Raw genomic sequence first — 26422 nt, forward strand, 5'->3', positions numbered from 1 at the left:
AGAGTAGGATCAGCCACTGGGTACATCCCATTGGTGTTTCCTGGTGGATTTTACACTCCTCCAGACTCGCTCTATACATGGTTTCTACTTGGGGCTTGTCTGCCGCCAGTCCAATTTGGATTTGTTGTTCCCATCAATGCAGCCCCACTGGTGGTAACAGCAGTGTAGATGGCACTCGGCTGCATTATCGAATCCTGCAGGGCTGTGACAGGGTAGTAAAAAATAACAAACTCAAGTGTACCTACATTAGAGCATTAGTCATTGCTTGTGTGTTACTGGTATCGCTGCACTGCTGGGGAACTGTGGATATGAATTTTCTGTATAAACCTTGGCTCCCTTTCCTACTCAAGATGGCTATTTTTTTGTAAGGGTAGTTTTATGTTCTTAATCTGTTTACCGATGAGCACAAAGGTTTCATAATTAAACTTGCAAATTTGGTAGCTTAGCTCAGTGGCTGCTCTTATAATGGTAAGACAGAAAGTAACCGCGCCAGTGTGAGTCTGTGGAAGAAGTGTCCTTAATGTCAACATGTCAAAAAGACATCCCTGCAGCTCTCCAGAGACTGAAATCTAATGTCAAGGCAGAAGGAAGCAAAGACTAAGTGAGAGTCATACTGCTGTCAAAGCAAGTTATTCTGCCATCCAGGAAAAGGAATTTTAAGAGAATGCACTGGAAAGCAGTGTCCAGATTGAGACATAGATTTGATGGGCTTATTTGACATCTTTAATTCTCCATTGGCAATGCAGAGGCTCCCTAAAATGATTTGCAGTGTTTTCATGCTGCAAGTAAAAGCTGAATGCGCGCCTCATTAACAGCTCATTAAGTTGTTAATATTGGTCATAAGCAGCCTTTGGTAGTGCACAATGCTTTATACAGTGAGGCAGCTCCTGGTTAGCTCTGGTTTAATTGCCTCTTTTTATCATATCTCAATATAGAAAAGATGTTTCTGTCCAAGCAAAAATATAATCAGATTTTGATCAACTGAGCTTGCTTATCTCTGCCACTGCTATTTCTGGTGTGGGTGGCGTTGGGCTGCAATTGCTACGCGACGACGTGCTCGGATGATGAACTTCCATCTCGCAAACCCAACCACTTGAGGTCGATTTTTCCACGCTGACTGCAGCCCAAGACAGACAGACTCTGCGCACTCCAATCCATCATCAGGACTCTGGCTTTGTTCTGCAGTTGGTGCAAGCAGCAGTGGGAGTGGAGGGACAAATGAGCTGCTCTGCTGCAGTGTGATATGGCCTGTGAAGAACCCAGGGCAGGGACATCCCTGCACAGAGGGACGAGAAGCCTGATCGTGTGTGCAAAGCCTTGCTGAACTAACAGCAGAGCCACTCCATTAAAAGCAAAGGAATTAACCTTCCCTTCAAAAACACGAGCAATCAGTAGTAAAGTAAAACGGACCATAAATTGCACTGGTAAAGAAGTGGGGAAGCCCCTGGTTGATAACTCAGATTCAAGCAGCCACAGGCTGGAGTTTGAGTTATTTTTGACTAAAGGGTTCTATTTGCAAACAAATTTCTGTTTCCTCTAATTGTGCAGTCCTGCTCTGCTTGCTTTCAGTCGTCCTGGGATATGTGAGCAAAATGTTGTAAGTATTTTCATATGGGTCTCAACTCCTGTGGCTTTGCCTCCTCTGTATAGCTTTGCTGTGAAGCCAGCTGTAGAGAAACACAGTCGGTTTTCTTTTTTTGACATCTGTTTGCTGTACCCATTGTCAATCATGGAACTGGAGGCATTTCAGGTTTCCTGTTGTGGACTGAAAACAAAAAAGTTGCCATTTTTTCTTATGAAACTATGAATTAGCACTATTCTAAACCATTTTGGCTGCAGCAGTCTGGACAGTGAGATTATATGAGGGTATAGGATTACGGTGATGAATTTAGGGATGCTATGGCTGCAAAATAAACAGAGAGAGAGAAAACTCTCACTCAAAGTTGAGAAAATGTAAATTTAATCTCTCTTTCCCCAGGAGCACAAGAGCACAGTCCTCCCTGGGGTTTCCTGGCCATTACGATCTGTACATTCTGAATTAATCCCTCATGGGGGTCAGCTGCCCAAACCTGCATCAAAAGCCACGGCGAAAGGTTATCTCAGTGGCAGATCTTACCTGCTCAGTTTGACTTCTTTCGATACGGCTTTTAACATTTGGTATATGGCAAACCCAGTGGAGATTCACCCTAATTATTTGATACGCTCTCTTGACTTTAGTGGCACATAAGGAGTTGTTGGTTATTAGGCTTTAGTAGGGGCTGCTGTTACTGGTAGTGAACATTAAGTGGGTGCTTTTGTCAGCTGCCATGAGCTCGTGGTATTACGATCTTAGCGTGTGGGATTAACAAATTATAATGAGTGGAACATGACTGTAAATGGAGGAGGAGTCGTCTTGGGAACTGGAGAGCCTGGGGAAATAGTGGGTAATTTTGCCTCTAATGGGTAGGCTTTTTTTTAAGAGTTGAGAGTGGTGCTTTCCAACCTGGTACTGCTCCCACGACTCTTGATGCTCATGAGGGAGGATCGGGCCGCCGTATCCATCACTCAGCAGTCCTTCACCACCCTTCGCACCCTTGAACAACCTTCAGTACCTCCTGGGGACTGAATCCTGCCCTCATCGGAGCTGACACTGCTCTGTTACCCAACTTTCACACCGGGTTAGCTCTGCCAGCTTTAGCCGAGCTAACCCTCATTTGCATTGATGTGAGGGGGGATTTTTGCTTGTAGGTTGATGCCTGTGTGTTTGTTTGCGCATACCTAATGCTTGTCAGACTCTCGCTGCTCCTGCTCATGGATTCGTCTCTTCTGACTGATGGGCTGCCAGCCTGCGTGTGATCATATCCTTGTTGACACAAAGGAAATAGAAGAAAAAGCTCATTTTGCTATTTTCCCTCTCCCTGTTTTAACCACCTGTATGCCCTTTCCAGAGGCAGCCTGACAGTTCTGTAAGGGCTTTACTTTTGGGCCGGGCGTTCTCAGTCCCTTGATGGATAATCTCGGTATGCAATGTGATAGCCTATTTTAGGTTTGTGTTAGCTAAGTAGAACTGTGAGCTTCAGCAAAAAAAAAGTGTGTAGTTTTTGTTTGCCAGCTATAACTATTACACAGTACTGCTCCATGAGATTTGCCTCAGTTGTAGGCATTGCAATGCCATTGCGGTAACTTTTCCTGCATCGCTCAGATCGTGTCTATCCCATGAAAATCTTGGGTCGCACATGGCTCGTTGGGAAATCTGAACCCCGTAATGAAAGATTAGTAATCACAGCAACAGTGTTTTTACCACCACTGGAAGGGGTGGTGAGGGACAGGATGAGAATTACTTCTGCTTCAGTCACTTGCCAGTTTATGAAGGTTCTTCATGAATAAGTCATATCCGTGGAGGTTTCCTCAGAACATGATTGCCTCCTCGGTTCAAAAAAATGGCACTGGCACGTAACCTCCTGGAGTCTGGGTCTGTGGAAAGGATAACGCATTTCTAGTCCTTGTTTCATTGCAATGTTTTTCCAATATGTGCAGTGAATGTCATCTCTCCTTCTTTCCTCCCTCCACCCCCACCTCCCTCGTATCTCTGCAGATGCTGAAGACGTGCCTAGTCAATGTTGGGAAGGTTCCCAGTGCTAAGCAAAGAAGCTGGGGATGTTGCATTTGGGTATCATTTACAGCTGCTTTTATTGATGCTTTTTTCAGGACTTTAATACCCTTATAAATTTGATGTGCCAAAACACAGCTATCGTACCGAGTGTTGTATACAGGGAGAGGGCCAAGTGTTTGCCTACCCAGATATTATGGCACAGAGTAAAGCAATTGTGGGCATGCTAGACTCCCAAAGTCCCCATCCTGACAGCTATTTTCTTTCTCTCCACCCCTTCTTCTCCACCAAGCTAGGTTTGTCTGGTTATCTTTCTATTTTTGCTTCGTGCTCCCTCTTCATCAGTGTTCGTATGAGCATAAGAAAGATGGTGTTCAAATTCTTCTTGTATTGACTTCGTTTGGTCTCTCGTACACTAGGAGATGTTGCCATTTCTCTCACACTGATTTAATGCATATGAGCATAAGAAAGATGGTGTTCAGATTCTTCTTGTATTGACTTTGTTTGGTTTCTCGTATACTAGGAAATGTTGCCATTTCTCTCACACTGATTTAATGCAACCATGGAAATCAACACATATATCAACATCCCTGAAAAGGGGTTATTTCGTACTAAAACCTGGCTTTTCCAGCTGCTTTAACCTCCTTCCCTACCCAGTAGCAAGTTGGGCTTCTCAAAGATGGGGGAGACCAGATTGCACCTTTCCTGAGACTCATTTCAAGTGGCACGGTGACACAAACCTGGCAGAGTTAATAACTGGCAGAGCACTAGGTTTTGGTGCCAAATTGTCGTGTCTGAATAAAAGCGTAGGAGCACTCGGGTCCAAGGATAGCAAATGGAGTCACGTTGGAGGGGTTAAGACCCACATCCTTTGTATATGGGTCTGCCTGTCTTATTGCATCTGAAATACATCTGAGCAACCCCACAAAGTGCAGTCCTTGGGAAAAGCACATACTTCCATCACAGAAATGTAGCTGAGCTTAAAACAGCCAGAAATTGGTGGGAAGCGTCTTTTTCCATTCTAAATATAGCTTGTGCCGCTTTGTCACAGCGGAAAGCAGCTTCGCAGTAGCTGGTTTTGAAGCACAATTAACTAATTGTTATTGAACTAATCAGCATCGCTCATACAGCATTCCTGATGGCACGGAGGTGCTGTTGCACAGGGGGAGCGCTCCTCGTTCCCACCTCTCTTTTGCAGGAAAATGGGCAATAAACGCTGAACATTTTTCTCTGCTTTCCCTCCGTGGAAGGAGCGACTGCAAACACCTGCAGAGACACCGTTTTGTTCTTTCTTGGGAGGTACAATCCTTGTGTGCTTTCTCTAAGCCCACACTGCAAGAAAACCCCTTGCTTTTCGCTTTTGCCCATTCTGCAGATCAGCCTGGCTGTTTTATCTCATGACCTTCTGTTTGTTTTGTTGTGTTTGGCTTTTATAATCCACTTAACTGTTGCTTATCTACGCCATAACTTGAGGGCAGCGGCTGCAATGGGAGAAGAAGCAATCTGTTCTCCGTGCTGCTGCAGGGACAGAACTTCAATACGGCGAGGATGGTGTAGGCTAGACATTTAAAAGAATAATTAAAAGCAACCTGAGAGGTTTTTTAGGTGTTATTAGAACAGGGGTATGCTGACAGAGTTTGTGTGGCGATGGTGGGGGAAACTGGAAAGAGGACAGCGATCAAGATTATTGCACAAACATCTGAGCAGCGGAGCTGATCCCGGTGTGGTGTGAGGGGATGGCTTGGCTGAGCCCTCTCCAAATCCATTCCAGCTCCGCTTTCCATGGCCACGTGTGCCAGCAACCAGTGTGCAGGCTTCGGAGGTGCTTTAATTGTCAGCGCATGCTACATCGAGTATTGCTGTCTCTTCTCTCTCCTTGTTACTCACTATGTAGGTGAGATTACAGCTGATAGCAGGACCCCTCCATTACAATGTGGAGACACACAGATTAGAGGCTTTTTTAGGCCTGGAGCTGTATCTTTGTTCGGTGTTTATGCAACACATTGTGCAATGAGATTCTGGCCTCTAGGTGCTAACACCAAAATGCAAATATATTGATTACTAGGGAATAAAAGGCAGGCATGTTCACAAAAGCACGCTTTGATGAACTGGGGGAAAGTGCTTGCTAGATAGAAAAGGATCAGAGGTCTTTACAAAACTGAAATTTGCTTGGGATTGTTTGGAGCTGCGGGATCAAGCTGATGCACAGCAAATCTTCAGTCTATTTCACTGCATTTTCCTCCTCATTTTCTGCCTGCATGTTTATTTAAATGGCATGAGTGTCAGGGAGTCTTGTCCCAAACTTGTCTGTGCGTTTCCTGACATAATACTGGTGTTATAGAAACAATTAGAAAATCAGTAGAGGAGAAATCCTTTGCTACCCAGAACATGGAGCAGATGTAAGAGCAGCAAGAAATGCTTCGTAAAAACGGTTATTAAGTTTACCCAATGAATCACGAGGATTTGTAGCCTACCTGCAGCCCATCGTGGCAACTGTCACTAAGAAAAGGAACAGCAGTTTTATATTGATGAAAAGCTCTTGGTGCCGCACAGCCCGGAGAGCAAATATCCCAAGCAGTGAGAAAAACTAAGGTGAAACTTCTGCAACACATGGAGCTCAGGGTGGGCAGCCCACGGGGGATTTTAAGCATCTTCTCTTCAAAGGTGATAAGCATTTGCAAGCTCAAGTTGACTCCAGTGTGGGCAGAAAGGGATTTTAAGCATCTTCTCTTGAAAGGTGATAAGCATATGCAAGCTCAAGTTGACTCCAGTGTGGGCAGAGGCTGTTCAGTATGGCTGGAAAGTGAGGGCAGTGATATGTTTAAAAGTGGATTTAGATGTGTAATTTTGTTCATTGTGACTCTCTTACTGCATTTCCAGATAGATTTGTTGTCTTTACGTGCTCCTGCCAGCATCATCCCAGTCCATAGATGATGGTGGTTTTTTTACTAATTACTGTACAACCAGCTCAGCCTTTCTCCTTATTTTTTGGCTGAGACTTTCCAGAAGACAGTCTCAAAGGTGAAGTGAAATCAGATAAGAAAAGAAATGTTTACAAATATCTGTGTGAGTTTCCAAGGCAGGATACGTGCACAGATTAGACCTCATGAATACATACTTTTTTTTTATTATTTTTTCAGGGAAAGTGAAATGCTTTTGTGCACAGAATTAGACCTCATGAATACATACTTTTTTATTATTATTTTTTCAGGGAAAGTGAAATGCTTTCCACCTGCCAAGAGCTGAGTTTGGACCCTCAGGGGTCTGTGTCACTCCTGCTATAGTTGATAGTGTCACTGACACCTAAAGCAGTGTGAGGTATGCAGCTTTAACCTTGCTTTTTATGTATTCGTAGTTTCAACAGCCATGGAAAAATTCAGAGCTCAGTAGTCTTGAACTGCATTCCTAGAAGGTAAAAGGCTTTTGAATTCACCTTTAAAATGCACTTGGTTTTCTTGGCACAGGCTGTCCATACATTCAGCGAGTGGTTTGGGGTTTCAAACAGGTAGAGTCTTTAGGGGTGTGTTTCCTTCTTTTTGAAGTATTTCATTTCACCCTGAACGTAACGCGCTGTCTGTGCAGAGCCACATCACGCGTCAGCAGCACTTTTCTGCTGTCCCTTCCTGTCAACAAGAAATGTATGCTTGGAAGAGGAGGGACACATCAGCCTTTGAAAGTTGAACAGAGGGGCAGACTCACAGGGCACAAAACCAAACAATTTGCATCTCGTCAAGGCTCTGGGGTACCAAAGAGAAATGTCTTTTTCCACGTTGTCTTTTTTCCTTTCTGCCATCAAATTTTTCTCCGCCGTACCAGCAAAAGTGCAGCTCCAGCAGTGTCAGTGGAGAATGATCACTGGCACTTTTTAACCGCTGTTTCTTAGACATGCTCCAAAAAGGGTTTGAGCAGAAGCAGTGTTTTTTTGGCAGCAAGCTGTGCACTCCAGCTCTTCTAATGGTCGCGTCTTGGAAGCAGGAATTGTTGCAGGCTGGTACATGGGTTCCAAAGAAAAATGCTAATGTAGGTGCTGCTTCAGACCTGGGTATTGGGAGCACTTTGAAGCTGTCAGCTCAGGACAGACAGTAGTGTCACTTCCTAGAAAGAAAGTACATTGCTAAAGTGGTCTTATTTCTTCTGTGATGGTACATATTCCTGTTTCTCTGAGCCTGCCATCATCTGCAAATCTCTGAGATGTATTTTCAGGTTTGTACTGTGTGATCGGTTTGGCCTCACGCTCTGAAGTGCGTGTGAAAGTCTCAAAATGTTGAGATTTTCGGTCCTTGACACAACAGCACTTCACTGCACTGAACGCAGCCAGCAAAGAGGAGAAGACAGAGCCGCAATTAGACGAGCACACCCCTGTGAACAAGCTGCATTTTACTGATGGTCATTGTCACCTCGTGCATTCGCTACATCCAGACAAAAAAGGAAACAAAAAACCTAGAATAAACAAATAGTTTTAACTAACCAGGGGGATAAAGGCTATTTTCAATTTTGCCTTTCACGTTTTAATTGTACAGCAATAATTTTGCAATAGAGTTGCCTATGGCAAACATGCAAAAGACATTAACTTTATTTATGTTTTGGATTATTAATGTGGCTGTTAAAATTCCTCCAGTTAGTTTTGATTGAATTGTTTTTTTGTGCGATTCTGTCGTTTAATGGAGCGGTAAATAAGAATTTCTGATAATGAGCCCAAGCATCTGTCACAACAACCTGGCGCTGGTTATTAACATTTCCATTAACGGCAGGGTGGGCAGTGATAATATGGAAACCACACAGTTAGAACAAAATAAATAGTTGGTGTCAGGCTGAGTGGGTGTTAATTACTATTTTATTTTATAACTCGGGGGGGAGGGAGTATTGGTAGAAAAGTGTGACTTATGAAGGTCATTCTTTCTAAAGAAAGAAGTCTCCAGAGGCACAGATAACCGGGGCCATCCAACTCGAGTGGTGAATGTTTTATCACTTCTATTTATGGCCCATAAAGGGGCAGAGAGAGGAGAAGCAGCTTTCTCAGGTGGGCAAGGTGAAGGCTGCGGCACCGTGAACACAGAGAAAGGGGACACGTACCCTTTGCCCTGCCTTTCTCTCCCTAATTCTGGGGCTTGAACAGGACGCGCTCGGGCACCTTTTCTGTAAGCAGAACATGTGCTGCTTTGGTCAGGCCTGCCGGAGGCAGAGACAGCAGGGCTGGAAACCAGACCGCCCTCGCTAGCCGCTGGGGAAGAAAATCCACCTGCACCGTCTTGGATCCGGACAAAGGGAAGGATGCGGTGACCCAGGTGCACTCACAGATTAGTTTTCTAGCACAGCACAATGCGAAGAAGAAATGCCATCGGGAGCCAAAGAGATCCAGCATTTATATGTGAAGGTATAATCAGAGCAAGGCTAACAAGTAGCGAACTGAAAGTCATACGTACAGCAAAAGTACATAAAATACTAGTTGACCTGATTAGCATCTGACTGGTTTTTAAGGTAATTTTAGGTAATATTTTTTACTGTGTATTTTTTACTTCTTTATATGTTTAGGCAGTCTCAGAGCCTTGCAAACAGGCTGTTATAAGGACCTGCTGCCGAGACTTCCCTGTGATACAGATCTCTCCAGGGCCAGCTCTGGTAGCTGACCCAGTCCTGGGTCGATCTGCAAATGGAAAATTGTAACCTGGATCTGAACCAGTCCTGTTTGTCACTGTTAATTCTTCTGTCTTCCTCTCTCTCCAGCACCAGCGCAGGCCCCACAGAACATCCAAGTCAACTCCCTTTCTGCAAGCCAGCTGGAGCTCACCTGGGACCCTCCTCCTGCCGACAGCCAAAATGGGAACATCCAAGGCTACAAGGCAATCCTCCCATTTTTACTGGTTTCATTTATCTTGTTTGGTGCTGCTATTACTTGTGAGATAGCTCTATAAACTGCAGTTGACCTCATTGCATCAGGCAAATTAAAACAGCATTCAGACTGCAGTACAGAAATGGACTAAGTCCCAAAAATCACAAGAAAGAGAATGAGATTGGGGCGGGGGGAGGAAATGAAAAGCATGTTGCTATTTGTGGAAAAGGAGAGCATAGGGAAACAGGGTATGCAGATAAGGAGGCAGCTCCACTTATGCAGGCAACATATCTGCTCCAAGAAGCAACAGACACACAAGAGCTAGGGGCAAGATAGGTATTCAAGAAAATTAACTGAGCTTTCTATCCATCAAATGTTACAAGCCATTAGGAAAGGCAGAACTTTCTCTGAGCTAGGAGCCTGAGCCCAGTCAGATTTCGGAAGAATTATTTAATTTCCTTCACTTTAACAAAATTAAATCATAGTATTAATTGCATTTGGTTCACAGGAGATGAGCACGTTGCAGAGGCATGTTGTTTAGCTTCTCCAGCATGAGAATGGACCCTCAGAGAGTGGCAATGGGCAAGTCTACAAACACTGGAGCTTGGCTTGGGTTCAGTGTCTGGCTCTGCCTCTCTCCATGAATTTAGGTCCATAAGCGAAGAAAAGACAAGCCAATGTGAATAATCTGGCATCCCTTCTTGGCAATTGCAAGCATCCTTATATATCAATTCATGTTCTTTTCCTTTTGTATGTATATAGATGGCTCTAACAGCTTGGCTTGCAGAGCCAAGGTGGAGTCTTGTCTTGGCTCAGGCTCTCAACTTTCTGGCTTGCTTTGGCTGTTGTAACGCTCTCGCTGCCAGGCCTGTCCAATAAGTAGGGCTGGCACCACTTTTCCTCTTGGAAACGACTTCTCCAAAGCCTAATTTTGTGGCATCACAATAAAAATTATGTAAGGGAAGAATGGGGCAAAGTACCTCAAGGTACTTTAAGGAAAGTCTTTACTATCATCTTCAGGAAGGCATTTTCTTAGCTGTCCTGTGAACACAGATGGTGAAACCATTGCATGTATGTGAAGGTGAATTATGGAGCATCATATCAGGATGCCAGTGCTGACAGGCAGCTAGGATTTCAGGGAGAATTTAAAAACTGACCTCTCGTCACTGAACCCTGGCAGCTCATATCTGCTGTCATTAGGCCACATTCTTCAGCCTGTGCTCTATTTTTGAGTGATATACTCAGCTGTACGGTCACTGGACTTGTGGGAATTTGCCAAAGGCAGAGAAAAGATTGGGCACGTGGTGAAAAGTGTTAGTATCACATTGAGCAGAGCAGTACAGAGCAAGACTGCGCCATCTTCCTGATCTTTTACAGCTGCAGTACCCAGATATTTTCTAGGTGTAGGATATACTAAAACATTATTGTCTCAACAGATTTATTACTGGGAGAGCGATGTCCAAAATGAGACGGAGAAAATGAAGGTGCTTTTCCTCCCAGAGACAACCGTCCGGCTCAAAAACCTGACCAGCCACACACGGTACATGGTCTGCATCTCTGCCTTCAACGCAGCCGGGGATGGCCCCAGGAGCAGCCCCTCGCAGGGCAGGACGCACCAGGCGGGTACGGGACCCTTGTTGTGTCTCAAAGCACAGATTTGGTGATGACCAGCATGTAACTGGGCAGCCGTTAAAGAGAAATGGGTCCAGGAGAGCACTGGTGTTTAGATTGGACTTTTGGGTCGGTCAGTAGATTGTAATGGTCTTGGAGGGGGGAAAAAGAGATCGAGTAGGTAGACCACGAGGGAAAGGGAGCGATATAGCATACACAGAAATGGACTGACAGAAGGGCCAATTCCTTCACAAGCTGGTCCAGGGAGAAGCTGTCTGTGCATCTGTTTCTGCCTCTGCTTTCCCACGTGAAAATTTGGAGAAACTTGTCTCCAGTGCTAGGAAATTCCCCAGACAGCTCTGTGAGAAAAGTGTTGTGCTTTTTATAATTCCTCCCTTTAAAAAAAAAAAAAACAAAACAAAACAAAATGTATTTTTTAATTTGAAGCCGTCAGTCAGACTGAGCTGTCTCTGTGTTCAACATGATCGTGGTGGGAGCGCTCCAGCACAGGGCGAAAGCAATGTCTGTGTTGGTGGCTATGAAGAGGAGGTGTGTGCTTGGGCTCTGTGCTCACCTCACATCCTTCTGTCTTCCAGCCCTGTGTTTTAAGCTGCTTTTCTGAGGAACTCTCAGCATCTGCAGCACATTTCCACCAAAGATGATAGGGGATAACAAACATTAAAATCCTGCTACCTTTCTGAAAATCAGCAGCTAGATAAAGACTAAAGGGACAGCTTAGTGTCCCTGTGAGGGTCTTTCCCTCCTGTGTCCTATCTCCTTGCTTGCTTTTGAGATTCAGCTTTGCAGCTGCTTGTCTTAGGCTGGGTTTCTGATTGATTAGAGGATATTTGGATACAATTGACAAATCCCATTCTCAGCTTGTTTCCTTTAGATTTAGGCTGGGCAAATAAAGCAATGTTTTATAATATGTATGTATATCAGATTGACTGCTCCTGCTGCAATTCAATCTACTTGTAATCCTTTCAGCACCCAGTGCTCCCAGCTTCTTGGCATTCTCCGAAATCACTTGCACTACACTCAATGTGTCTTGGGGCGAACCGACAGCAGCAAATGGAGTCCTGCAGGGTTATCGAGTAGTCTATGAGCCTTTGGCTCCCATCCAGGGTAAGAAAGACCTCTGATCATACATATTCATGGGGAAATGACAGAAAAGCACCGTGGTATCTTTTATCTCTGCCCAATTTCCTACTTGCTCTCTGCCGTTTTCCAGGGGAAGCCAGGTGGCAGAGGGTAAGTAAAACAATTCTGCTTTTGCCAAAACTGCTCAGCAAACTATAATGTAGTGGAATATAGCTTTTGTCTGTCCCCTCTCATTTCGTTGCGCAAACTCTATTCTGTGTGATTTGAAAAGTCATTTTATTGCCATTGTTACCTGGTACGGGTGAAGGGGAAACGCAGCCTGAGAGTGCCTGATTGTCTCCCCGCGTTGCACTTTGAAATTGCTGAGTAGGCTCCATCCCAGAATAGTCGTCAGACACATTTGTGTTGCTTATCACATCATGTGTCACTTCTGTTATCGTAAAGATTGCCCAGGCATCAGATGTACTAGTCATCACTGGTACCACTGCCACTTTTGACAGGGGAGGATAACCGAGATAGAGGTTTAGTTGTGTCTGTTTACACGGAGTTTTCGAGCAGCATTTTTAACCCAGCGCTGGATTTAAGCTACACCACAACAATGTGGTGGCCACAAATGTTTCATTAATTTGCCACAGCAGCAACAGAGAAGGATTTGACAATTACTTCTGAAAACAAAAGTAAATTAGTTCCAAAGGTGAGTTAGAAAAAGTTTTTGTTTGTGGATGGTCTTATTAATATTTTTATATTCCTGGTAGATCGCCAGTAGTTCAATAGGTTGTGCAACTTTGGCAGTGTGACAGCAGGGAGAGTAATCTCAGCCATTGCCAATCCATTTTAAACTCTTTTCTAAAGAAATAAGGATATCAATCATTGGTATTTGCTTCTTCTGTAAGGAATAAAGATCTATATTGTCTGAATATCTATGTCTTATGCACTGAGAAAGTTATATTCAGGAATGAAAACATGAGAAAAAAAGCACTTTCAGCCTTTACGGCTGGCAGGTCTGAACAAAAAGAGGTAATGCAGAAAGCATTTCTAATTCTGACTAAGAAATGTGCACGGGGTATGCAGTAGGTTGGGGCTGTTTGGGCATTTCCTGCCTTTTATTCATTCCTACACAATGTTTAAGAATACATTTTTCCCCTGAAAATATGGAAGTGTCAGATCATGTTTTCTCTGCGTGCATTTGACTCAACATCTTCAGAATCTTCATTTTCTTTTCTTCTCTTCCCCACCTCTGCCTGTGCTATCCCTGACTCCAGTTCGTCTCTCCTTCCCCTGTAGAAGGTTTCTGATGTGAGCAGGGAGGTTATGGAGGGCTTTTCCTCCGATCTGAAATTTTTGCCCAAATTTACTTTCCAGTAAACCCATTTGCTCTTGTGCCGACATTTTTCTTTCAGCAGACATATTTATCCTCCTGCCGTGGTAACTAATCCCTTCCTCAGTGCCATCATTTTCCTCTGGTGGAAAAGCCACACTCCATTATTTAGAGAGCTCCATTATTTGTAGAGCCAAACTCATGCAAAGATGGAGCAGGCAAGGGTGCCGGGTGCAGGCAGCTGCCAGAGCCAACCCCCTGGAGCTTTTTTCCTGAATCTTTTAGCTTTACACCGAATTTTCGGCTGAACATCCCTGCCTTCATGGCACCTCCTGCCTTCCCACTCATAAGCCACTGCTTAAAACCTGCACATTTTGCACAACTTTCCAACAGCTCCTCTGTTCTTTAGCGCAGTCTTCTCCCCGTTTGACCTGTGATTGTTTAAGCTTTACACTGTTATGTTTTACACAATAAGAGACAACAAAATTGCCCTGGAGCCTTTTTTAACAGTTCCTTTTCTTTGGAACATAACTTCAAAATGACAAATGCTTTCTGATTTGTCTCTGAGAAATGAAATAGTACACCTAGGGAAGGAGAGAGCGCTTTTACTGCTTCCTCGTTAACCAAGGAAAGATTCCCTCAGTTATAAATTGTATCTGGGAGAAAACTTTGAACAGAAATCGCCTGGACATTATTCTTTATGTAACTGATAAAAACCAAAAGAGTCATCTTGATTTGCATAAAATAAGCATCTGGATTGAAAAACATCTTCCTTCTGCATTTTTCTGGAAAGATAAATTAGCAAGCAGCCTTCTCTAGTGGGAAAAATGTTCTCCCACTTCCTATCTTCTTGGTTTGAAATGTGTTATGTGCATCTACAGAACCAGAAAAATGCCAAAAGGACTCTGTAAATTCAAACTTTCTGTTCTGTAAAGTATTTTATAAATCAAATTCTTTCCATTGACTGTCTTTCAGAAAACTTCAGTGAAAACTAGACTTTTTTGTTTTCAAAGCGCTCATCGCCGCTCTGCCTTTTATGCAGCATTGAGAATCTAAATGTGAAACTCGCTATGAACCTTGATGAAGTAAACAGCCCAAATTTTAATTCATCCATGTAAGAAAAATTATTAGTAAATGAGAGGAGTGAAACACAAGTCATGACTCCAGCCTTGTCCAAGCTAAAGGTGCTTTGATTGCATCCCCTATTGCAGTGGCATTTATACTCGCCAGTTACCTGTGAGATACGCATCCTTCATTCTGCATTCACCTGGTAATGGTGGCAATGACAGGACGAGATGAAAGGAGAGAGCCCGCCCGCATTTCCTCCTCCAGGCAATGTTGCCGCAGAGAAATGCTTGCTTAGGAAGCAGTCGGCAACACGCAGTCCTCTTCGTTCACCTCCTCCTTTCTTCCCAGTGTAATTAGTGAAGTTGCGTGGAGTCTCTTGGTAATTTCCCAGTTGTGTTGTAAGGTTTTTTTTCTTGTCAGTACCCACTTATCAAGCTTAAACTCTAATTATACTTATCAGTGCTGAAAATTGGCTATTATCACTACTTAAACTCCTGCTAATTGTAAGAAATACTTTCTTAGCAAACTGTTAGATAATTTTACTTACCATCTAGATGTAATAAGCTCCACTTGATTTCTTTTTTTGTATTGCAACCTTCTCATGTTTTTTTTTCACCTGTGTGGCTGTTCCAGGGGTGAGCAAGGTGGTGACCGTGGACATTAAAGGGAACTGGCAGCGCTGGTTGAAGGTCCGCGATCTCACCAAGGGCATGACCTATTTATTCAGAGTGCAAGCCCGAACCATCGCCTATGGACCTGAACTGCAAGCCAACGTCACAGCTGGGCCAGCAGAAGGTAAGGGGAACCATAAAAGCATGTCACCAGCCAGATCAGTTACACAAGCATGGTCCAACAGCAGGGAATAGCACACTCAGGGCTTCAAACGAAATTCCAAGCCAAGGAGAAGTCGAGTCACAGGAGGTCAGGACATGAGTCAGTGGGTTTCGCAACTGCCCATGAAAAACATGTTTCATTTTTTCCTGAAATCTGGAAGTCTGATGTGAATAAGCAAAGCAGTGTGAATAAATCATAACACAAATGGGCTAGCCAGTGATTTCAAAGCTGCAGCCTGACAGTGAGGTGCATAATTCTGGCTGTACCGCTATGCAGTGGAGTCAGAACGGGAATAACTCTGCCGAAATCAGCAGAGGTTCCTGGATGTAAAGCCAGAAAGAATTTACAATTATTCTCTCCTGACACTTTGGCTTATGCAGAGAGAGAGGTCTGCAAATTTCCTGATGTGTCAAGAGGAGCTACAGGCTGAACACCAGCATGGTTCAATGTGTGTACCCAAAGAGTTTGTTTTCTTACTTGTTCAGTGATTTTGATAAACAGATAATCTAACAAGGTAAATTCCCTGCAATTATGGTGCTTTTTTTTTTCCTTTTCCTTCTTAACACAGGTGCCTGTAAACCCCAGCCATTGATATGTAACTGCTGGTACTAGAACTAGTGAAAAATTTAGGTCAATAGCCCATTGAGCTGGTTTATGTTGCATATAAGTTGATCAATCATCTAGATAATTATTTTCCCCTATATCAGTAGAAGAAATAAAGAACCGTGTACTCTGTCTCTAGTATCACCATTTGCTATTCTCATTTCATCCTTCAGGGTCTCCCGGCTCCCCTCAGGAAATTCTGGTGACAAAATCTGCTTCAGGGCTGACACTGCAATGGACTGAGGGAGATTCAGGAGAAAAACCCACAACTGGGTACATTATAGAGGCACGACCCTCAGGTAAGCCATGGGAAGCACAGAGAGCTTGGTGTCATGCATTCCCTTCCTCCAGTCCACACTGAAACTCGTCCCGCAGTGGAGAGATTTGTTGTCCCGGTAAAGCAATGGGATTTTGTGAGAGAACACTATCACCAGCCAGTATTACACCATTGCTGGTTTATTATGCAGTTTAGCACATTTTCTCCTGTTTAGGAGTAGTCACAGAAAATTACCCTGAGTGCTCTGGCTTTTGCTGTGCTACATCACTGGTAAATCATCCAACAGATGAGCTAATATAGTTAATAATTAAAACTCGCTTAAATGCTTACAGTATCTTTCATGTGCAAGGACCAGTAAGTACTTGCAAACTGTATTTTGAGGACCACAGATAGAAATCTGTCCTCTTCTGCAGCAGAATAAGGCAGCTAATTCCTGTTTTACTGCTAATAACAGAGCTAGGACTTCTGCACCTTGTACACGTCATTTTCCCCATTTGTTCTGCGGGGAGGGCATTGGGCATGGACAGGAATCCTCTCATCACCACGGTTTTTCTTGGTGCTTTCTCAAAGCTCATTTGATGCTGAGATTTGCATCTTATGGAAGCTGCTCTGTGCTTTTTCCAGAATATTTCCCCAGTTGGACACAGTCATTTGAAACATTTCCAGCCTGTTCACAGCCTCTCCCAGCTTGGTACCCCTTGCAAATTCAGCAAGCGCCTGCTATCTGGTAACCAAGTTGTTAACAAAAATCAGCGAATGCTGCCAGCCCCCTGTGTGATCTCACTTGATAATTTCCCTCCGCTCTGACAGCCAATGTTGATAACTCTTTGCAGAGTACACTTTTCCAGCTGGTGATGCATCTACCAGATACTTGTTTCATGTAGGCCGTGTTTGAATGTCACGATGTCAAAAGCTTTGCTGAAGTCAGGATAGATGATGTCTGCTCTTTCTCCTCTATTGACAAGGTCTGCTACCCTGTCACAGGAGGAAATTAGACATGATTTATACTTGACATATCCGTGTTGGCTTCCTTGTTCTTCTTTCCTTTTTTTACTTCTAGGTGCTTGCACATTGCTTGATTATATATTGATTAAATAAATGCTTATTTGTTTGATTATATAAAGGATTCTAACTGTTTCATGCATGTGTCTTTAATGTAAGGTTGCATTTAAAACCACTTATTTAAATTACATTTAAGCAGACCAGTAACAAAATTATTGTCTGTATTTCAGTGGTCATCACTGAAGATGCAGATTTCCGTACTTGCATTTGATAAAATTTGCTCTGTAATGAGGCTCTGCTGTGACCCTAAAATGTCTTCCTAATTTCTGTCATTTAACTTCACAATTGTTTCAAAACAAAATGAAGGAAAATGTGTACCCTCTCAAAGCACTTGCATTTCTCAGAGCAATCAAGGGATTTTTTTAATTAGAGGCATGACACCACCATGCTTCTATTTTCTTACATCAGTTTATTGATTTCTGCCCTTATTTCTTCAAAGGGTAAAAAATACCCAGTCTTATTTGAATAGCATTGTTTAGACAGTAACTTAAACCAAAACTGTTCATCAAAGTTCACTTTTGAGCCTCAAACAGGGTTTGGGGTAAGAGTATTTCAGAGGGAAACCTGCAGCCCACGTACTGGGTATCTCCAAGCTGAAAATTCAACCTGTTTGAGTAGTTACATTGCAGACTCATCCAATGTTCCTGGGCTTGTCTCGCCAATGGATGTGAATGAACGTTTTACAGTTCATGGCTAAGGATGCAGGATTTGTGGCCCACTCTTTTTGAGCTGGAAGAAAATAGTCCCTCCAAGGCAGATCTGAGCTGCATTAACCCAGGGTCATTTCTGCTGGCCTCACTCCACTGATCCTGGAAACACACAGAAGCGATCTTATTCTCCTGCTCTTGCAACCTGACTGTTGAGGCATTTAATTCCTCTTCAGATTATTTTAATCCTATTCATGCTGCTGTAGCAAATGAACTAGGCATTTGTATGCTGGATTCTCCTCCTTCGTTCTAGTTGCAGCTGTAGGAAGCGTGAAATGTGATCCAGGAGAGGGGACTGACTAATTGGAACCTTGGCTTATTTCACCCAAGCATTGGCTTCCTTTCTCTGCTGCTTTTCTTCCTCATCTCTGCACAGAGGAGTTTGAAATCTGAATTACGAGCTTAACAAAAGCAGGGAACTAATTCCTCCTGTCAGGGCTGGTCATTCAGAGCAGCTTCTGTTTTAATATAAGTCTAAGACTTTGCTTCTGCCTGTTGATTGATATGGGTAGTAGAGCGTGGATTGGAGCAACCTTTTTTTTTTAAGGAGTTGTTGTCCAAGAGAAGAGCAGTTGACTTGTGCCCTTCACATGAAATCAAGGAAGAAAAAGATATTCATCCTTCGGAGATCAAAAGTGGAGCATTGAACAGACAGATGAAAAGCTTTAGCTTGTTGCCAATATTTAAATGCAACACCAGTACCTTAGTGTTTCACATCTCAAGTGTCATCTATTATAGGCCTCATTACCCCAAACGTTAAATGCTGTATCATCTCATTTTCCCTGCTGTAGCTCCCTGCCAAGACTCTTCCATTAGAGCAGGAGGGTGGCTTTCTGTCAGAAATGGCAAACCCTATCCCCTTTTGTCACTTCCCTTTGAATTTTTCAGTGCCCTGCTGTGTCTCCCAGGGCTCCAGCTGCCCCGCTGGGTTTAGCAATGGTGGCAGCAGGCAGCTGAGATTGTTCATTTGATTTCCCCATTTCTCTCCCGGATTTATGGAAGGTGACCAGGCTCACTACCTTCCCTGCATTTTGAATATACTCAGACGTGGGCATGGAGCAGGCAAACCAATATGTTTTCCAGAGTGATCTGTGCTAGAGGAAGACATTAGAGAAAAAGAAGAGTTTTTCTTTTCCTTCAACTTCTCTGTCCCTGGAGAAACGGATTCCAGTTTAGCTCCTTTTGCATTACAAGAAACGCAATTAAGCAGCCTCCATCACTGCCATCATAAGCGCTCCCTAGACATCAGCTATGCTGGCTGAGGAATGGATCGTAGATCGTGTCCTCAGTTTCTATGTGCAGAGGAAAAGACAGAAATGGCTCAGTGATGATAAGGTTCCCAGTGCTGACAGTGAAGAAACTGGTTTCTCCCCTCTTTTCCTAACACCATGCCATATCCAAGACTCCTCTCTCCACACTGTGCTTTAACGACAGGTGTGTGGCCTGTAAATCACCAAGCAGCCTCATGCCAAATGGCCTGCCCAGTTATCCCCTCTATATGAAGGAGGTGTTTCTGCAAAATGCCCTAGGGATCCACCCTACCAGGAGCACACATGGACACGTAAATGCCAGCATGAGGCCCTCATGCATGTATTGGCTTGCTGTGGCCATCTTCAGCTGCAGGTCAGCCATTAAGTGTTCAGTCAATCTGCTTCATGGCTTGTGTCACCTCAGGGAAAGCCTCCAACCTGATGGAGATTTCCTCTTCTGCTTCCTCTCCTTGTCATGTATTTTGGACTTTGTTTGCTTTCCCTAAGCAGGGGATGACTTAAGCCCATTGGAAGAGAATTGCATCTTAACATGGTTCTGATAATAATATTTCTAGTGCTGTGGCTGGCATGAACAGGCCAGTAAGCCTCAGATCAGCCACAAATCATGGGCTTGGGACACAGATAAGTGAGGAAAGTATTTTCCTTTGCTTCCCCAGATGATCAGTTCCATAAAGGCAGCAGACGTTTTGGGGAAGATCTACTAGATCTGGAACCCATCTTCTTGAAGTGGGGATTGTCCATCCCAGAAATGCTGATTTTTGTTTCCCATATCCTTAAGGCAGATCTCACTTCAGTTTCCTTTCTGGTGTCTTGAGTAATGCTTTTATGTTTTCTTCCTTTTCTGTTTATTTTTTAAACAAATGAGGGAGTGCAGTGTCAAACATGGACACAAACCAGCAAAAGTCAGTAAATTCAAAGTGAAGGGTGCAGCTGCATTGCCGGCATCTGCCATGGGGCCTTTGGTTCGCTTCTGCTCACAAACGACATGCCGAGGCTGACAGTTTGTCAGCCTTCACTTCCCATTCTTGTCCTTTCCCTAGTTTGCATGATAATCCAGCCCTTTGCCTCTCACAAATACATCCACATTTTAATTTTGTCCTCTGTAGGAGGAACACTACCTGTGTTCAGCTGGTCCTTAACTCTCAGCAGCTTCTCCCCTCATAAACCTCCTAATGTGTAATTAGGAGAAAGTTTTATGGCACGGCTCTCCTCTTACTCCAAGAGGGGAAGACTGGCGTTTAAGACCCAAATAACTGACAGCTTTCCATCTCCCCAGCTGCAGCGTGGCAGTTGTTCGTTAGTGGCCCAAGTCAGCAGAGCCGGGAGCCTCTGTTACTGACTGACAGTTTTATTCAGCGTGGAGGCCCCGATTAATTGCCTGTGAAGCCAGGCTGGCCTGTGGGTGCTGTGTATGGCCACAATCTGCAGTGCTGCTCCTCACCAACACAGGGTGGCCAGGACAGGCTGGACATCATGTTAGGTCCCAGGTGGTTTCACCTTCCCCTGTCATTCAGATCTTCTTCCCACGCACATGCCACAGTCCCAGATTGGATGGAGAAGTCAAGGCTGGGGGATAAAGATCAAATCTCATACCAGCAGGAAATAAAACTGGGGTAGGGTCTGTCGAGAAGCATTACTAGGAACAGGAAGCAAAGAAAAACTAATTAATTTTTTTTTAAAGCCCTCCCTTTTCCATCAGACATTCAGGCCTTTATTAAGAAGTCAAGTGCCCAGTGAAAGGCAGTACGAAATGGAGAAAGGGACAGATGTTACTGAAGGAAAAGCATTTGTGAGCAGAACACGTGCGTCCCTGCTGCCAGCTGTGCTGCCTCTCGCAGGCATTAACCGGGAGCGGCTGGGGCTGGCTGAGCCTTGCACCTCTTTGTGGGAGTTTGGTGTTGCAAACTTCACGTTTCTCAGCGGTTTCTATGAGTTAATACCCAGTTGATATCCCAACCACGGCATGCGCATCTGTCCTCCCTAAACTGAGTGGAAAATACTGTGTGCAGCGTGCTAATGATTTTCTACTGAACTTAAAGGCCAATCTGTGCTATCACAGGTGACCTTCTAATGAATTCTCTTTCAGCTGAACTTCTAACATTTAAAGCAAACCTACTTTTGAGGGATGGGGAAAAGAGATGCAGTGAATGAATGCACAAGTGTGTGTTCAATATTTAATCTTGAAGTTCACCACTGAGATAAAATGCTTTCTAGTTTGGATATATCTGATTGTGACCTCTGTCTACAAAGAGGGGCCTGAATATTCCAGATGGAGATAAGATAAATTAATTGAGGCTCTGGAATTAAAAACCTTGTTGGCCAGAGCTTGAGAAGCCAACATAGCATTTGCCTGGTGTCAGTATTTGGGCAGTCATACTAATGTCCCCCTTTCCAAGCATTTCTGACCTCTGCATCAGCACCTCTCTGAGATCCCAAGGATTGCACACAGGGTCCCATCTTGGCCAAGGCCTCTTTCTTACCCTAGAAAAAAAAATGGGCAAAGATTTTTTCAATGAATCAAACCAGGATGGGCCAGAGAAGGTACAGCCACCAGCCAGAGCATCCCTGAGTCCCTGTGAGACAGGAATCCCTCCAGAGAAACCTCCACCAGCAGCCTTTGCTGCCCCACAGCATCGCTACCAGAGCCAAGGGGACAGAGATGGGGAAATGCAATGTTGTCTTCTCAAGGGTGGTTTTCCGAACTTACTGCAAGCTTTACGGAGTGGTTAGATTTACACTTCTTGGTCAGCTGGATATTCTGCACTGTGCATCCTGATAGGTTTGAGAAAATGCGTGACAAAGTGCATGTATGAACAGTTGTGTTTGTTGCAATGAGTGCTGAACATTTGTTTTATTGTTGCCTTTTCTTCTCCCATTTAAGTGGCTTTCAGTGCAAACAAATTGCTTTTCAGACAATTCACAATGGGCTCAAATTCTCTTATTGCTGTTTACAAATGTGTTTATGAAAGCTCAGGCAATTCTAGCAATTATGGCAATATTTTATAGTCTGAGATGCATCTTCCTGGTATTGGTGGTTGCAACAATCTAACTTTGAAAATGCATCCCTCACTCCACCCTCTTCAGAGAAACTAAATCCCAAGCTCCCTTTTTATTACATTGTAAGTTTACGTGGTAGAAATAATCTTGCCTTCTATTGCCCTGTAAAAGGGAAGTCAATATTTTATCTCTTGTTTTATAGCCATTGTAATATCCGACTAATACATAACAATGGTACATTATGATAACTTCATTATACTCTGATCCTGCTGGTGAATAATGTATTGGTCTGAATTTTAAGCATGACAGAAAAATTACCTGTTTTTATTGTTCTCTGGTATTTCTCAAATGTAGCTGGAACAATTCATTTCAGCCCGCTTTTTGTGTCCGCTGAGACTGCCAATCCTTATGATCAGAAGAGATGTATTTTGGGGCTTGTTAGTCATTGTGTGTGTTGCTAGACCTGCACCACAGTACAAATTACCGAGCCAGTATTTACCGATGCCAAAGTTAAAACCTTCACATAGAAATGCACCTGCAGTGTTAATCAATCCGTCTCTGCTGCTATTCCCCGCTGCACAGAAGCAGGCTAAGGGCCAAATTTTGCTCTGTTAGACCAGCACAACTCCTGAATCGCCACAGTGACTTCAATTAGTTTACAGCCAGGTAAATGCAAAGCAAATGAGAACAGATTCCAGCCTTACATTGCAGTGGCAGAGCAAGGCGCTGAGGGTAGTGCTGCTGGCTGCAGCTTTACTGTTACCTCGATAACACCTCAAGCTACAGAAGTCATGCTGATGCTCAAATCTCATGGTGCACACAGAGGGCTTGCTTTCAAAGCAGGCAGCGCCTGCGCCTGAGTTGTGTCTGTGCAGAGGTTATCGTCGTATTCCTATTGCTGTGGGACATGCAGAGAAAAACAGACATTGCTGGAACAGCTTTGATAACTCAAAGTAGAAGCCCAATGGGATACCTGTGAGGTCGGATTTGTGAGAGAGTTTGAGAGCTGAGGCTTTGGCCCCATGCACAGACAGTAACTTCATTTTGTCAGCAGAAGTGCTGGGCACCATTTGTTACTGGAAAGCAGTCCCTTTAGATTAATGTTTGATTCCTGCACTCAAAATTATTGACTGGCACTTTTAATTATAGTTGGTTTTGTTCTTACTGCTAACAGCATCCATCTTGTTGAAAGTTCTTTCCATTGTAGTCAAGTGAATATAAGATTACGGGCTGGATCGGGGACCAGAACGGTGCCCTGTCAGGATGCGCATCAGGATCAATGTCAGTATATGGCTGTTGAGAACAGAGATCGTTCTACTGAAACCCTCTCACCAGAATGGCGTTGTGTTTCTAGCAACTTTGAGAGGTTTATAATACAAACAAAAACTGTTGAAAAATGGATGGCTCAGAAGCACAGTGCCTGCTGTCTTGCTCTGTGGGCTGTGCCACGCTGCATCCAGCAGATGCGAAGGACACATCACTATTGATATCGTGAAGCAAGCAGCACTCCAGTGACACCAGTCCACCAGGCACCAGTTCATGCAAGGCCACAGTACTTCCCATCAAGTCCCAAATCTTACATTAGTTTGCAGATACACTTTTGGGTAGCGAAGACAGTTTTGCAATGGAAAAAGCAGGCGAAACGTGTGCAATTAGGACTCATTAGTGTAGCAGGCTGCTTTGGGCTTACTTGCGCTGTCAAATAGCAGGCATGCTGATGCAGTGACCTTACCTGCTCAGGAGGGACTCAGCTGCCCGGCAGCTGCTCTGGCCAGCTCAGGTCACTGTGGGTGCTGCTGCAGGGTTTAGAGGAGACCTCTTCCATCTGGGCTACTATAAGACCCCCATTGTGAATAAATGCCTTTACAGATGGGGTCTTGTGAGGCATTCTGACATTTGTGCCTATCACTGAGCCGCCTTCAGGTAAGCATGTCCACTGCCCGTGGTTGAAATGCACAATTAATGACAATTTTTTTCAATGAGCAGAAGGAAGCGCCAAGTCCCACCATTCATGCCATTTCTCTCCTTGCTGCTCTCCTAGATGAAGGACTGTGGGATATGTTTGTGAAGGACATCCCTCGCAGCGCTACCTCTTACACCGTTGGCCTGGACAAACTCAAACAGGGAGTGACCTATGAATTTCGCGTGGTGGCTGTCAATGAATTTGGCTATGGAGAACCAAGTGTTCCCTCCGTGGCAGTATCAGGTAATCGTGGATTTTTCTTAATATCTTTTCCCAAGGAATTTCTTGGGGTTGAGAGGGAGGAAAAGGAAAAAAACCCCACAACGCAGATTCTCTAGTTGCAACAAGTAATCGAGGGCAGCTTGTTTTCACTTGTTTTAGGACAACATCAGAGTAATGTTGTGCTGAATCAAGGCTTGTTATTACGGTATGCTTTACTCTCAGGAGGAAAAATGTGTGCACGCCATTTTTAAGTTTGACAAAGAACCTTCCCAGGAATTTTATGAGTGTTTATATGTAAGATCTCTCGCCCTAAGACTAATTTACACAGTCTATTATTCATTTTCTTTTCCTCCTCTCCTAGTGTGTTGTTTTGTTTACTCTGCTTTCTTTTTATTCCCACAGTTCTCTGAGAAACATTTTCTGTGCTCTTTTGTATTTAGCTCTTAAATATTTGAAAGTGTAGTTTCACAGGATTATTCTTGATATCCTCTGTGCTGGCAGTTCCAGTACAGCATGGTGCCTCCAGTCCCCCCTCATCAGAACAGCTCATTGGTGATGCTCCGGACTCTTCCCACCCTCCCTGTTCTCTTGTGCTTATTCCCAATAAACAGAGCTATGACCTAAACAAGCTTCCCAAATCCTTTTGAGCAACCTGGCACCCTGGTTTTCTGAAGGAACTCAAAAAACAAACTCCACTCAGTTTGCCGCGTCTGGGCAGCTCGAGTTCAATGGCGTGCTGTGAAGTGGGAGAGCTCGCCCTCACAAAAGCTTTGCTCCGGTCTCCTCTTACCCTTGCAGATGCAGCTGTGTTCCACGTTGCTTTTGAGCAACGGGTTTCACCCTTGCTGTGTCAGCAAAGACGAGCGAGGGGAATAAAAGAACCTGATAAAGCGGCTTTGTGATACAAAATTCTGGAGAGTCCTGAGAACCTGGCAGTGCTCCAGTATCTGGAGTGGCTTTTATCTCTCCGCTCCTCCAGTGAAAAGCATAAACACCATTCAACAGTTACCCAGCAGGCAAGGCAGTAAATGCTGCTATCGCCATCATGGCTGCGTTTGTCCTTACACAATTAACCACTTGGCCCGTGAGAGCTGTCTATGGATTTCAGCGTGAGCGCATCCCTTGCTTCTCTCCTTCAGGACAAGGCCATAGACAACCCACTTCAAATATCGAGAGTCAATGTTTTTCCTAACTGTGGTTTCACAGAGGCTATAGCAGAATGTAAAGGGTCAGTAATCATGTCAGTATTTCCTTTCCTAGAAGACATTATTCCTCTGAAGCTGAGCATGCAGCTCCTTGTGATGCTTCTTATAAATAAACTCCTTGTTTGTAAGTTCTCCACTTGAACAGAACTATTTAATTCACCTCCTTTTGAAGCTCCAGTGTTCATCTCAAATTGCTGCATGAAAGTAAGAGGTTTCCATCGAGATACACAGCCATAAAAGCATAAAGCATTTTAGGCTGGCCACTTCAGCTAGCACAGGGAGGTATAAATTGCGCTGAATCTGTTCAGCCCAGCATGGCTTCTGCTGTTTGCCTTTAGGACTTTATTGGCCTGGCCTCACCTCCTAGCAAAGAAAGATCGTGGCTGGTTTCTCCTGCTGCAGAATACCCAGTGATCTGGAACAAATTGGAGCTCATAGCGCCAGGCGTACGCCAGGCTTGTGTTTAGATCCAGGGCTTAGGACAGGCAGGGGAAGAGAGCGCCTGGGTTCAGTGGTAGTGAGGGGTTGAAGTTGGCTTCCTGGCATCACCTGTCCCTACCAGGTATTCTTCTACATTATAGGCTACAGAGAAATTATATGCTACTTCTGGCTTGCGGCAGCATTTTTTCACAAAACTGAGGGATGTTGACAAAGAATATCACTGCAAGAAAATAACAGTACTCTTTACTTTAAACCAAGACTGGCAAGATAACTCTAGAAAGGGGATGTTAGTATCATTTGGCATTTCCAATTGAGGTCAAATG

The 26422-nt window shown here is 44.1% G+C and overlaps 1 protein-coding gene across 1 annotated transcript in view; it reads left to right on the plus strand.

The window, feature by feature from the left end:
* SDK1 (sidekick cell adhesion molecule 1) overlaps positions 1–26422 on the plus strand; it is a gene marked incomplete at its 5' end in the record, with an annotated part of 67577 nt that overhangs the window by 30982 nt on the left and 10173 nt on the right. Inside the window, 6 exons of the mRNA XM_010180326.1 lie at positions 9314–9429; positions 10856–11042; positions 12018–12155; positions 15151–15312; positions 16128–16253; positions 24310–24474. Coding sequence (XP_010178628.1) covers positions 9314–9429; positions 10856–11042; positions 12018–12155; positions 15151–15312; positions 16128–16253; positions 24310–24474 — 894 coding nt within the window. The remainder of the gene's footprint in view (positions 1–9313; positions 9430–10855; positions 11043–12017; positions 12156–15150; positions 15313–16127; positions 16254–24309; positions 24475–26422) is intronic.

Source organism: Mesitornis unicolor, unplaced genomic scaffold (assembly GCF_000695765.1).
Source record: "Mesitornis unicolor isolate BGI_N332 unplaced genomic scaffold, ASM69576v1 scaffold1183, whole genome shotgun sequence".
NCBI lineage: Eukaryota > Metazoa > Chordata > Aves > Mesitornithiformes > Mesitornithidae > Mesitornis > Mesitornis unicolor.